Here is a 14,370-nt window from a genome sequence, read left to right on the forward strand (position 1 = left end):
ATGTGCTTTATGTTTATTAGGTTCATGGTATTAAAAGTGGGTTAAATCTCTTGCAAGCGAGCATTTCTTCTAATTCCTATCTTTGCTGTTCCATGCACAGATTGTGTTGCTCTGTAGCTTTTTAGTTTCGTTTGCAATAGAGAAAAAAATTCCTTTTCTTCCCCTATCCAATGCCTTCCAGCATCTACAGGTAAAAGAAAATCAAAAGCGGAGGGATTGTATTTACAGATGCAAGTAGACAGATACATTAATAAGATAGGGTTAAAAGACTGCAACCTTGTGGTTAAACCATATTGCTGTATACTTAATCTTTTTCTTCGTTCACCTTATGTGCTGAGGTGTTGATATGGCAGCAACCTGGGTTGTGAATAAAGAATATGCAGATTTGGAAAACAAGTGTTTGCTTTTAGGCTGTCTGGTCAGTATGTAAATGTTTTTTCCATAAAGCAACAGAAGACAGATGTATTGTGTGCTATTAAAATAAAATAATGTCAAAATATACCCACAATATTGATACTTTGTCAAATGTGGGTACTAACTTTATCATCTCCGAATTCTCAGCTTTATTCACTAGCAAGCTTGGGTCAATGTCAATAGGTCAGATCAGTGTTTTACCAGCTGCACTATCATCTCTGTTTTACCAATAGCTTCAAACAACAAACACGAAACCTGTCCAGATATTATAACGACTTGATATTGAGAAAGGGAATCTATCCTTTTAAGGAAAACTGGTATAATCTATTTAAACATTGTTCTGATATCCCAGTTAATTTAAGGGTATGTATTTATCACTGGGAACTGATGTTTAAATGAAGTATATCTGTAATGGGTTTGGCGTTTTTAGGAAGTTATGTGTGAGTGTTCCTGATAAAATTTATACTACATACATTGGGTGTCCTCTGATGGACCTGATCATAAAGACACTGCTAATAGGGCAGAGCCTGCTTATAATAAGAAAAACATATTCTATTGTCACTGATTGTCAAATCACCTAATTGGGATCTTGGTAACTAGGAATAGTTACCAATCTGTAATGTTCTGAAAGAAGGGAAGCAGAAGGGGAGGGTGAAACCTCCTTTCCTAGCAAGAAAGAGAAAAGATAGAAGCAGAAGACCTGGCTGAGGAACCAGAAAATGCTCATTTTCTTTCATCTTTGCAAAATGGAAGGGCTCTTTTGAATGTTAAGAAAGATGAAGCAGAGATTTGAGCAAGTATGTTTTCTGTAGATAGCTCTGTCCCTGGAGTTTGGGAAAAAATGTGCCTATATGTGCAAGTATTTTAGCTTTTTGTGCTATTTCTTCCCTCTGTATTAGAGGGGGAAGTAAATCATATCCTTCTAACTGTAGATGTTAAGGGCTATGAATAGACTCTGGGGCGCCTAAAAAAGCCAACCCTGGTTGCAGGCCTTTGGGAGCAGGGTTATGGTTTCCTGGATTATAGAGGAGTGTTGAGGGCAGAGTTCTTCACTTTCACTGGAGTGCCAGGCTGAAAGCTCTCATTCGTTTGTGTTTTCTCTGGGGTTTTTTTTGGTCTGGCTCAAGTTGGGCAGAAAGTAGAGCCTAAGAGAGCGTCAAGGCACAAGTTTATTATCTTCCTCAGCACCCTGTGCAAAAAGGTTCCATGCTTTAACAGCCTTCCTTGGTCTGTTTTGAACTTGTGACCCACTCATTTAATTTGTATAGCAATTAATGCATAGCCTCCATGTGCTTCTGCTTAGGGCCAGCTCCAGCCACACAGTGGCAATTGCAGGACTGGGAGATTAAAGTTGTGTAAACTCCTTGAGGCTCTAAGCCTTTCTCTTTTTTATGTATTGTTAAGTGCTAAACATCTTTAAGCCACCATTATAAATAAGGAGAGCCTAGAGTAGTCTTTGAATAGTGGAGATTGCTTCTGTGGCTCAAAGGACAGCAGCTTTTGTTTCTTGGCAGTCCTGTAACTTTGCCAAAGTTGGGACAAGCAGTATTGATAGCTGTGGTTTAGGAAGGAAAATCAGTATTACATCTTAAGTGCTTTGAAAGAGAAAAAAACTTTGTGTTTGAACAGCTTATTTTTAATACCCCCCAAACAAATAAATTTTCAGTACAACCAAAAAACAAAGTTATGAAAAGCAAGGTGTCAGCAGTAAGACAGAAAATACTGTAAAGACTATTCAGTGAACATCAGTTTGCATCTTGTGCTCTTTGAAGATACCCGTGAATAGAAGGATGTAGACAATCACCTAGTAGTTTATTCTAAAGCAAACTTTGTGTACTGCTGTATTTTAAGTTATCTGCTATTAACTCCAGAAGTGAAATACTCAGGGGCAGAGGGGTTGTTAAGTGTTGTTAGTGTTTGGAAGAACTTGATCTAGTGGAAAACCTTTTCCTAAGTGAGGTTTAAAAAGCGGCACAGATACATTGCCTGCTCATGTTCAGCACCTTGACTGATCACAATTTACAGGTTATAGTGAGCAATAAAACTTGCATCTTGCTGTAGTTGCATTAATAATGGCTTTGGACCAACTCTTTTTTTTTCTACCAGACTCAGTAACAAAATTCCTGAGACTTTGTGCTCTGCAGTTATTTTAATGGTGGTTCTTCCATCATACTCATCCTTTTTTAATTTCTCTTTTCCTGTCTGTTTTATAATGTGCGTAATATAGTAGTACAGTGGGGCATCTGTATAATTTATTTATAAATATGCATATATTGTGTGCTCAAAAACTTCTTTACCTTTAGCGCTCTCAAAAAAGTTTGGAGACCACTGTTCTAGGACAACTGTAGCAAGTCTGGAAACATTCTAAGGTCCTTCAAGTGTTTCCATTGTTTTGTAACAAAACCCCTGGTCTCCTTTTCTGTTCCTCCTGTTTGTGGAAGGGAGAGAAAGAGAAGGAGAGGAGGAGTGAAGGAAGGAAGCGGGAATTAAAGAAATAATTTCTTGTTCAGCTGTTACAGGACTTAAACAGGGAAGTAGTGCTTGGGGTGATTGAAGAGTGTCAGTCTTACGCAGGAGGTCTCTGCAGTGGTTTAGAAGAAATGCAAAGCTTACTGGGGTTTTAATTACTTTTACTATGAGGTGCAAGCAAAGCTGGAGGCCTTGAAAGTTTTAGTTGAGGCTGGAAAAAGCAGTAATAAAATCTTGTGAGACCATACTATCGAAGTTAAGTTGCCATGAGGAAGTATTTTATTGTTCTTTGCAGAAACTGGTCATATGCAACATATTCTATGGTTAGTTTGGATATTTGACATTAATTTTAGGCTGCTGATAGCTAATGTTTATTTGTCTTCTGTCCAGGCTTGTCCTTTCTTTGTTTCTTATTCCAGATCATCATTAGAAAAAGGAGGTTTGTGCTTTACAGCTTCTTATGACCTGCAATATATTGTAGGATTCTCTCAGGATATAGATATCGCCATTTCTTCAGTTGCATTCTTTGTTGCAATTGTCTGTCCTGTGATAGCAAAACATGGATACCCTCCCAGCCCCCTCCCTGTTCTATGGGAATTCAGAACAGAAGGATTGATCATGTTGAGTAATACTTAAAAGGTGACCTTCAGAAGAAAAGAGGAAAGGAAAATTTCTCCTTTGCTACTTTTAAACTTTATACGTTTAAAGTAAAGTAAAGAAGTCCCCAAACTGTGGTTTAGCAGGTAGGGGGTTTATTCATTGGTTTTTGGTTATTCCTTCCTCCCATGTGTTGCATTTTTATCCTCTGCTTTAGAAGATGATGTGGTTCATGGCAGTCAGCTTGGTATGCAGGTGCCTAGGAAATCGGACAGAAAGAAGGTATTGGAAGGGATAATTGACTTCAGGTTTTAAAGGTGCCAGCTTTTGTTTAGCACACCTTCTTTTCTGAACCTGAACATTTAGCACAGTTCTCCCTCCTGTATCTCCAGGTGAGGCTTGAGAAAGCATTTAAGCAGTATTTTTCAAAGGGCAAATAAAACTTCCAGTAAGAATGGGCTTTGCCTTGCTGATAGTTAAACACATAAGTAAGCATAAGGGAAAACGGCCTATTCAAGACATTCTTTGTGCATTTTAAATCAGTAAAGCAAGCTAACCCAAAAGGATCAAACACAAGGGTTTTTTTCCTTTTCAGGTCAGCTTTGAGGGCTGTATAGATCAAGATAAGAGTTTTTCATTCTTTTAGGAAGCAAATAGAGAGGCAGTGGAATTTGCAGAGGTCAGGTGTGTGATGGTTTGTGTCAACCTGCGGTACTCTCCCTTTCAGTCTTCATTTGGCAGTCACTGTGGTCCTTACATAGACTGCTGTAGTAGCTATAGTTTATTTGTTCTATCTTGACACAAATACATCTTTCCCTTGCTGTGTGACTATTTTGAGAAGATACTGGTTGCTGCCACTTACGAAGCAATGAGTTGCTTATTTTTTCCTCTTCATTTAGTTCGAATGAGTGATCACCAGGAGAGCACCCTGCTTCCAGTATTTTAAGAATTATTTTTTTAGACGGTGTTTCTTTCATATGGAATTGATTGGTGTGTGTTTTTCAACACATGAATCCCAACCAGTCTACTGTTTTATGTCAGTTAATACCATAGGAAACGGCATTCATTTGGCAAAGAAAATAAATGATACTGGGATTAAACAGGAATAAATGGTAGTTAATCCAGCATTTGAAGTTCCGATTTACTTACAGAATTAAAGGAGTGACCTCAGTGTAGTTCCCCTACAGCTCCCTGGGGAGGGGAAGTGGAAAGAGAGGTGCTGATCTCTTCTCCCTGGGATGCAGTGGCAGGATGCATGGGAATGGTTCGAAGCTGTGCCAGGGGAGGTTAAAACTGGACATTAAAAAGCATTTCTTTACCGAGAGGGTGGTTAATGCCCTATGCCTGTCAGTGTTTAAGAGGCATTTGAACAGTGCCCTTGATAGCATGGTCAGGCAGTTGGACTAGATGATCATTGTAGGTCCCTTCCAACTGAAATGTTTGTTCCGTTCTATTCTAAAGTAATCATAGAACTTTGGCTACCTGCAGTTTGACCACGTTTGGGGATTTTTTCCCCTTACTGTGGGCAAAGTAGCTTAGACACTGTCTTCCTATCACAACAGAGCCCTAAACCAATTAATCTCTTTCCTCCTCCTTGTTCTGCACTGGTACTTCTGAGTCCAGACTGAGGAGTGTGGCGTTGTATGGTTGAAGTGGCTGTGGTCAGCTTCGGTCCTACACTGTGACATCCATAGTTAAATTTCTTCGATGAGTTTGGATCCTGAAATGATGCACACGTTGTTTTGCCAGAGCACAGGACAGGCAGAGTACAGTCATAGGTGCTGAGAGAGAGAAGTCCCCTCTGGTTTTATTAATCTTCCTGGTGAGACTTCAGAATTCATTGCTTTTACTTTCCTGTTCTTGAGTCAGCGTGCAGTATGTAGCCAAGCCCAAACCTTTTTCTGGCTTCAACTAAAATGCTATGAAATCTTTTGAGATCAGAAGGACATTTGGAAAGTTGGTATGATTTCTAGTGTGAAGCAGCCCTCTGACATTACCTGAGACAAAGGAGTGTTGAGATTCAGCCCGATTTTCACAGTTGCACAAAATACCTGACTTTTAAAATGGTGTTGGTTTGCAAATCTGCCTGAAAACTGCCAGGCCTGGGAACTCTGGGCCAATAATACTGCCAGTCCATGGTCTACCTCTGTATTTTTAGTTTGTGTTCTGTGTCATAGCCACATCACACACAGCTATGATGTGCAATGTGGGATGGAAGTAAAACAGCAGCTCATTCTTGCTTCTGAAGAGAGATGAATTTAATGCTTGCTGTGGTTTATCTCCTGGAGCAGTCTGCCCCTGGCTGCTTGGGTACAGAGAATGAATGATGGTTTCCTGTCTAGGCTATAGTCTCATATACTGGTCTGCACAAGTAGTTCCCAGAGTCTTATTAGTTATTTTTAAACCTTCTTTGAAGTGTTTACACTTACAAATAATCAATTCGAAACTTGCTGTTAGTTGAGTTTTAAGAACACCACATTCAAGATGGGGACTATTGGATCGTTATTTAATTGGGAGTTACTGCAGTTCAGATGGTGTGGTGCTTATTTCTGAACATGGTGCTAACATGAACCACAGATGAAAAGTTATTGGAGGATTTTTACTTGTAGTATAGGTATTATTCCTGTCTGGATTTATTTATCGTGAAAATAAACTTTTCTTTTAAGGGAATCAGTATATTTGTCTTTGCGAGTGATTTATCTTTAGCCAAAATAAATATTGAGGAGAGAGACATTTTTGTAGCTAGGTATTTGAAGCATAAAAAAATTAATCTGTCCTGGAGGTAAGAAAGTAACAATTTGTATAATTTCAGTAAAAAAGCAAAGTTTCAATGTTGATATTTTTTTCCTTATCAAAAATTTCAAATTTCACAAAGCTGCTGTGAACTCCTGTGGTTTCTGGTGTGGTTTTTCCTGAGAGAAAAGTAGAGACAGAATAGATTACTTGCACTCTTAAGGAATATATTTGTATGAGCTGCTTTAATGTTTTATTTCCACTCTGGTAGAGTTTCTTATATTCTAAGGATGGATTCCTTGGCAGCCTCACCTAAGGGAGTCTAGCAAGTATCACGCAAATAAAAGCACCTTCAGAATAATTGTTCCATTTTTCTTTCTCTCTCTCTTTTTGTGAGATTTATTTACCTCAAGGGTCATAAGTTGTCAGACTTTCGATCTATACTCTTCTGTACCTGTGATAAATAAATTTTTGCTTAGGGCATGCTTAGTAAATAAATACCAGCATTACCATGCAACAAATGGTTTTACGCATTTATTTAGTCATGGTATCACAGTGCTAGTGGAATGGTAAGTAGTTATTCAGAGGTTCTCCTCTTTCTGAAAGCATGAATGCTTTAATAGGGAGGAAGGGATGGTTTTTTCTAAGTTTTTTTTCCATAGTGCCTAGGTTATTCTTTTAAAATTAATATATTCATAAAGATAGAAAAGCATCTATTTCAAGAAAACCCAAATACTGTTTTATTACCTTGTGTGACAGAGGCATTTATTTACATGGAGTTGCTTCAAATCAGATTGCAGCCTTGTGTAGGACATTGTGCAGAGACAGTCAAAAATTTAAGCTAAATTTACATTGGAGAGTATTTATTGCTACTCTTCTGTAGATGCAGTTTGCACAGATGAGAGAGTGCATAAACTTTGCTGAGAAGCAAGCTTTTTTGTCATCATAGTTGCATCTATTCAAGATCTTTTGCCATTAGTTGAAAAAGGGGTGGAGGATCTGCATCAGTGTTACCCAAATGCTTTTAGTAGAGGTTAAGTCTTCATCCTCTTCTTGTAAAACCTTGGCTATGGAGCAATGGAAGGCAGGATAGTACAGGATGTGGAGGGCTGCTGTCAGACAGTGGAGTTGAAAGGAGAATGAAACGCAGGGGGTTTGGCCTGCTCTCCTCAGGGGCCACCTGGGCAATAGTTAAACCTGGGGACGAAAGAGTGTTCTCCTTGCACACCACTACTTTGTGGGTTTGGGTTTTGAGGTTTCCTCTCTGGAAGAGTGAAACTTTCCTGGCAGGGCTGAAGCATTTCTAAGTTAGGCTTTCCTCATGAAAGAAGGTAAGTTGGTAAATGTACGAATAAACACTTTCAAAAATGTGAAGTTTAGCAAACGCATATGGCAATATTCCTTTTTAAAAGTGGGTGGTTTTTTCTGTTAAATTTTACTGTAATTAGTTCATTGTGCCAACAAAATCTTGAAATGGGACTGTTCTAAAATGTGGATTTTCTTCTTTTAGCACTGGTTGGACCATTCAAAATTCATTAAGAAGCAAATAAAAAGTGAGTACCATGTCTCTGCCTGTTTATTTTGTTATTTCCTATAGGAATTTGAAATTAGAGTATTTGAACATGATTATGAGTGTTTAAATATGGTCTTTAATGGAATAAATATTTCTTAGGAAATAGATTTAATTTAATAGTTAATTGGCTGACTATATCATGTCTAAATGCAGGAGCACTTACAAGCAACAAACCAGCCTTCAGTAGCCCTCATAAAATGTGCTGTTTCTCTAAGGCAGAGTAGGTTACCAGGTAATTTCAGTCTGATCTATGAAATCAGGTTGCCTGGACACAGATCATGGTTTCTGTCACCACTTCTGATCCAGAATGGATTTCCTGATGTTTGTTGGTTGGGTTTTTTTCCAAAGAGTAAATGGAAAATACTTCATTGTGTAATGGTTAACCTTTTTTTTTCCTGTATTATAAATAAAATTAGCAGAAATACCTTCTGTTTCATCAAAGGGAGTTTTGGGTGAAGAAATTGGGTTTGTCTACTGAGTTTTTTGTGAAGCTTGGCTAAGGCAGGCAAGTTGTTCCTTCATCTCTTAACAATTTGGTTGCAACCTTGGGTACAATACAGCACAGCATCAGCACTAATGTGTTTTGTTAATATATTGCAGTTGTCAACAGCCATAGCCCAACTGATAATATTGCTTCTATGAGATGATAATAAGCATTTTGCAAGGAAGTTGTTGACCCCCTTGCAGGACCTCACAGAGATGGGTCTTGATTGCTTCAGCGGTGGTTTGCCTTTCTTTCTGATAATGATCCAAATATCTAGATGATTTTTTTAAATGGTGGAGGAGTTCTTCAGTGGCCTTTAGGACAGTTTGCTTTCAGCCCATGGTGCATGGGTGTCAGTCTCCTAGAACAGATGGTAAAGATAGCTGCTATGGGCTGGGTTTTAGTGGTTGGCTTTCTCTCGCCTTTTCATCACATCGCAGACTGCTTTACCTTAAGTGACTAAGTGATTTGCAGGTGCACTTTCTGTAATAGCTTTGTCTTTTTTCTTGATATGTCTTAAAATGTGGAAAATCAACAATTCTGTAACACCTTGGACTTGTTTAGTTGGACTGTTTTGTTTGTGTTTAATCTATGAAGGGCCTGTTTTGAAAAGCAATTGGCCAAGCCCTGCCCTGGGGAACAAGGAAGAGGGAAGCAGTTTGATGAGTGTTCTAAAGGTGTGTCTCACAACAGGATACTTTTGCCTTGTCTTCAGCAGGTGCCTTCACAAGGGTTTCTCTTTAACAATGGATGTTGCTCACTGCTCTTTTTCCCAGCAGCGGGTAGGTAGGAGCCATCATCTTGCTGATGCAGACCCTACCAGTGTTGCCAAACTGTCAGCCTAGGGTGCTATAATCTGTTTTCTAGGAGCTATCATTGCAGTGTCAAAGCCCTAATTATTTTGAGTTTTGGCTGCACATTGTCTAGTAGAATGGATCATTAATAAGCACATATATACTGTGTTCTGGTGTTACAGAAGACCTTAGAAAGGTGTGAAAAAGAATCATTTTTCCAGCACTTAATACACTAGCAGGCTGTTGGTCTGGAAGATGAGGCTTAGGCAGACAAGGATACATTCGTTATAGTCTCATGGTAGTTTGGTACTGGTTTATTATCTCTGTTACGTGCAAAGTCAGACCTAGCATTCACCTTCTGAAAGGTGGTTAGAAAACAATTCTTGCAACTTCACTTCATGGAATTTGTTAGCTTTCTATGTTCATGGGTGCCTTCTAGAGTCCTCTCCAGCACTTTTCACCTTAATTTACCTTCTCTCATTCACGTGTATCAGTCAAAAACTGATCTTTTGGGTGGTTGTTTTGGTTTTTTGGTGGGGTTTTTTTTGGTTTTTTTTAAGATGTGTTTGTGCCTCTTTAACAAGAAGCATCATCCTCTTCCTTTCCATTCCATCTTCTTCTGCCCCTGGCAACAGGCAGTGTACCTGGAACTTGCTGTCATCCACAGTGTGCTGCTGGGCACACCTGAACAAAAATGTGTTTTCCAGATAGACTATTGCTTGATTAATCTAATGATTAGAGTATCGTGAACTATGGAAATCATCTAGGGGTTTTATTGCATGCATTTTTAAATTTAAAAACATGAAATATTTGCTGCTTTGAAGAATTTGAAAAGCATAGTTCATTTTGGGTTTCTTGGGTTGTGGGATGGTGGCTGTTGTTCTGCCTTTGCAGAACCACAACTAGTATAAACTCTTATTTCCCCATTTAAAATCTCTGCATATACAGTTGGACCTCCGTACACGTTGCATTTTCGAATTAAGTACTATTCATCAGAACCGAACAACCTTCATGAGGAGTTTACAAGGTAGGAACTGTGCATGGTTAACTGGGGGACTGGCAGAGTGGTAAATAAGACATCTAAGGTACATGGGGGTACTGTAAGCAGGTGATTTGAGCTTTCTTATTAAGAATGGTCATTTTGTCTGACTTCCTAGGTGTTTTCCTACTGTCAGAGAAACATCATCTTTTTTTTACTTGATGCCAAAACCCATTCATGAGCTTCTCCAAGTGTTTTAATGTGTAGGAGATGCTATGTTCTTATTCTTTGAAGTTTGCAAATAAAGGCAATGTTGGGTAGGGAGGGCTGCAGCTGGGAGAGAGCTGCTCTTTACACCAATGACACCTGCCATACCTCTGAGAGGATTTCCCACCATGTCTGTGTCCTGTTAAAATGCCAGTGCTCTGCTGTGTCCCCCTTGCTCCAAGACTTGGGGTGATTTAATAATAATACAAAGGCCACAGAACTGTGGGCAATAGACAGCTTTACTTCTTGGTTAACGGTTGATTGAATCTCTTCCACTTCCCCACAAGTTCTCTGTGGTGCAAGAGGTGTAAAGACTGCATTGTGTGAAGTCACCTTAGAATACCCGGAGGTCTTTTGTTTCAATCTGGTGGACTGTTTTCTGGGCTGTGAGGACTATACCTTACTGGGTTTGTAGCATCCTGGTGTGATCTAGAGGATATTCGGAAAACTGGGAAAGGAGCAGCTGTGCTTAGTATCTGCCAGCTTTGTGTCATCTTTGTATAGTACTCATTTATCTTAATGTTATTTTATCTTGTGGGGTTTTTTTGTTCAGTTTCTCACCGTAGGGCACTTTGTCTTCTAATTTGCATGGCAATAATCAGTGTTCTTCCCATCAGCCTAAGGTGTTTAAAGATTTGGTTGTTGTAGTTCATGTGCATGTGATGTTTACATTAAACTTACCACTGCAGGCATATGTTTACTGTCTTCTTTCCTGTCTGCTGTGTTGACTGTGTATTTTCTTTCACTGCCCAAGACAACACCAGAACTAATTGTCACCACCTTATGATACTGACATGGAGGCTTTAATATCCATTATCAGTTTAGTGCAGCAGTGTTAATTCAATAAAAGGGTCTGTTCGTATACAATGCATAATTAACCTATAGATTTCCCTGCCACTTATGTAATTGAGTATAAGGTCTTAAGAGAATCCAAAAACCTGGATGATTTGGGGGCATCTCTAATGAGAAAATCACTTAAATTAGTAGGAATGATATATATTTTCTGAAAATTGATGTAAGTCTTCATACATCAGGGTGCATGTCTGACAAGTATTATATTTCCCCAGTGGTCAAATTATTCCATTACTGCCTACCACAAGATTTCTTGCTTAATCCTTTGAAGCGTATGATCCTAGTCACTGCGAGATGTCAGTTTCTGAGCTATGTGATCATTGCTGTGATCAAGTAAGACATTTCCTCTGGAAGAATTAAACTCTCATGCTTTGTGATGTAATTATTGCTGAAAGGTGACATTTCAGAAGACTATTTTAATTAGAAAAACACTTTAGTCAGCTAAATTTTCAGTATTATGAACAATTTTTTTTTAATTATGATAAGTTTGACAGAAGACCTCTGTGAAACTATGGAAGGAAAATGAAACTGAGCTGGAAATTGATTTTACAGTGAACAAATAGTTGCATTTTTCTTTTTCACTGGGGAAAGTAATTTTGAATGTTGTTGTTTTTTTAAGAGTCTTTATGCTGGCTGGATCATATTTTCCATGTAACGTGTTGAGTAAAATGTGAAGATTAACAACTGTATTCTCAGAACTATTCCAAGTGGAAGTGGAGTGGAGTAAGGGGAGGAAGAAAAACAATAATTAACAATAACCATGAACTGGCCTGATTGGAAGGATGTTTGGAATTCCTTGTGGAGATTTTCTAGTAGATTCCAGTTCATAGTGAAACTGTAAACATCACATTTTCGTAATTAGCACAGTAATGGGGATGTGTGGAATCCTTCACCCACTGTCTTTTTCCAATTTAAAAACACATGCCTCTAAACCCAACTCTTGAGTGGCTGTAGAACATGAAGCATACCTAGAACCGAAGATTAGCAACAGCTTAAAATACTACTACAATTTAAAGGCTGTAATTTGTTACTTGGCCTCCTAAATAAATGTCTGGGCTCTATGGAATTCTTCTATTTTCTTTTATTCAGAACTTTTCTGCTATTTTGAATGAAATATCAGTCTGAGCTCTTCCTTTTGCCCAGTTTGGACTTTTTCCATGTTCTTTCTTTGTGTTTGAGAAGGTAGCCCTGAAGTCTTCATGCCTTTATCTGTGTTTTGTCTCTAGATCCTGTAGTTCAATTCTTGCTTGAATTGGGCAAGACCTAGTTCAAGAGAACATTGGAGTGTCAATAACGTTTAGGCTGCTGTGGTGAATGCTCAGATAGAGCACATCCCTAAACAGCAAGACTTTGGACAATGAAAAATGTTCTCTTTTTGTTTTTAGTGAAAGCTGTGGGCACTTTGAAGGTTGCAATATGTATCCCGAAGACCCTTTGTTTAAAAGCAAGTTAATTAAAATGTTGTGACTACTCAATGAATTGGGGTATTTTTCTGGCCATTGGGGCTAGAAAGATGTCATTATATATACTTTTGACTTTCTGAATTTTTATTTGTCAGGTACCTGTTTGTATTACAGCTCCGGCAAGACATTCTTTCAGGGAAGTAAGTACCTCTTTGCTCTTGCATCTGTAATTTAATTTATAATAGTTAATCTCTTAGTGATTTAAAATTTTATTTAAATTTTATTCATGCACAGATTATAAATGTGATTTACAGTTCCACATGCGGTTTTTTTCCCTTTAGAATGCAGAGATACATGATTTTATGTGCACCTTGACTCTATTACTGACAAATAGAATGAGTAAAGACCTTTGATGGATTGACCAGGTGATGGAAGTTTATAAAGAGAGCAAAGACTGTCCTGATGTCCTGATTTTTATGACTTGAAAATGTAACATGGGCTTACCATATTTTTCAGTATGGTAGGCAAAATAGAGGAGGAAAAGATGATGAAGTGCAACACTTTCTGTACAGGTCAAGCCTGTAAAAATATTTCATGTGTTTATAGTCTCACCTAGGCCTGTAAGTTCACACCTGCTGTATGTTTTTTAATTACAAAAAACTCCTTAAAACTATATGTTCTAAAATAGCGTTGAAGCAAAAATGATTTCTTAGTTGATTTAATGTTGTCTCTATTATTTCAAGCTTGTTTTATGGTGGAACGTATCATGTGTTTAGTGCTAATTAGGATGTACCAAATGAGGAAATAATCATGCAAGTAAAAATAGATTGTAGATGTTTCATATCATTAGTAGTTTGTGGAAGTTAATGTTTCCATTTCTTATATCAGACTACTTTTAAACTTTATTGCAAGAGGATTTCACTGAGAAAAAAGACCTGATTTTTATAGCTTCTTTTTTTTCTTTTTAAGACTGAAATGCCCGTATGAAACTGCTGTTGAACTAGCAGCTCTGTGTCTTCAAGGTATGCAATTTTTTGGAAGTGGTTTGTCTTGATGTATTAAAAAAACTCATCTTCTAGTCTCTTTTCACTCCGTTACTAACGCTTTCTCATTGGTCATATGTAAATGCCATTCCTTTACCTGAGGAGAAGAATTTGAGGGAGATCACTTTCCTGCCTGCCTTCCAATCATAACTACTAAACTATAGTAGCCAACATTGGCACGCTTGCCAAGGCAAAGGAGCCTTAAAGGCATGGGGAGACAAAGGTTTCATGGAAGGTTTCATGGAAACCAGGGGCTGACCAGGGAGGAAGTGCCCCTCGGTAGTTCCCCACGGAGGGAGAGGCTGTGGTGTGTGCACAGTTTACCACTTCAGCCTGGAGAGCCAGCTGGCCCTTCAGCATGCAGGTGTGTCCCTGCAGGTGTAGCTTTGAACATGGGCTTCCCGCTGCCTGGCCAGTGCTTGGGAGAGCAAACCTCTGTGGTGTGACCTGGGAGATGGTTACAGGGCAGGAAGGAGGGGGTGGCAGGTGCACTGGAGAGGAGGGACTTAAAAGGGAAGGTGAGAACTAAGATTACTTCTGTGTCAGGACCAAGGGTTACAAGATTTAAAAAAAAAAAGCATCCTAGGACACTAGGTTTGATTAGTTTATTGTAGGAAGGAGGTTTGGGTTTTTATTGCTGCAAACACATCAATACAAATATTCATGCCATTTCAGACTGTTTTGTAGATGGGAAAGAAACTTGTGTAATGAAGCTCAAGTAAAGTTCTTTTTTTTTTTTTTTTTTTTCTAAAAAAATAAATG

General features: G+C 38.5%; 1 protein-coding gene across 3 annotated transcripts in view; it reads left to right on the forward strand.

The window, feature by feature from the left end:
* EPB41L4B (erythrocyte membrane protein band 4.1 like 4B) overlaps positions 1–14,370 on the forward strand; it is a 172,612-nt gene that overhangs the window by 55,875 nt on the left and 102,367 nt on the right. For all 3 annotated transcript variants that reach the window (XM_055800199.1, XM_055800201.1, XM_055800200.1), the window contains 4 exons: positions 7,724–7,766; positions 10,013–10,091; positions 12,721–12,765; positions 13,535–13,587. In XM_055800199.1, coding sequence (XP_055656174.1) covers positions 7,724–7,766; positions 10,013–10,091; positions 12,721–12,765; positions 13,535–13,587 — 220 coding nt within the window. The remainder of the gene's footprint in view (positions 1–7,723; positions 7,767–10,012; positions 10,092–12,720; positions 12,766–13,534; positions 13,588–14,370) is intronic.

This window comes from Falco peregrinus, chromosome 3 (assembly GCF_023634155.1).
Source record: "Falco peregrinus isolate bFalPer1 chromosome 3, bFalPer1.pri, whole genome shotgun sequence".
Taxonomy (NCBI): domain Eukaryota; kingdom Metazoa; phylum Chordata; class Aves; order Falconiformes; family Falconidae; genus Falco; species Falco peregrinus.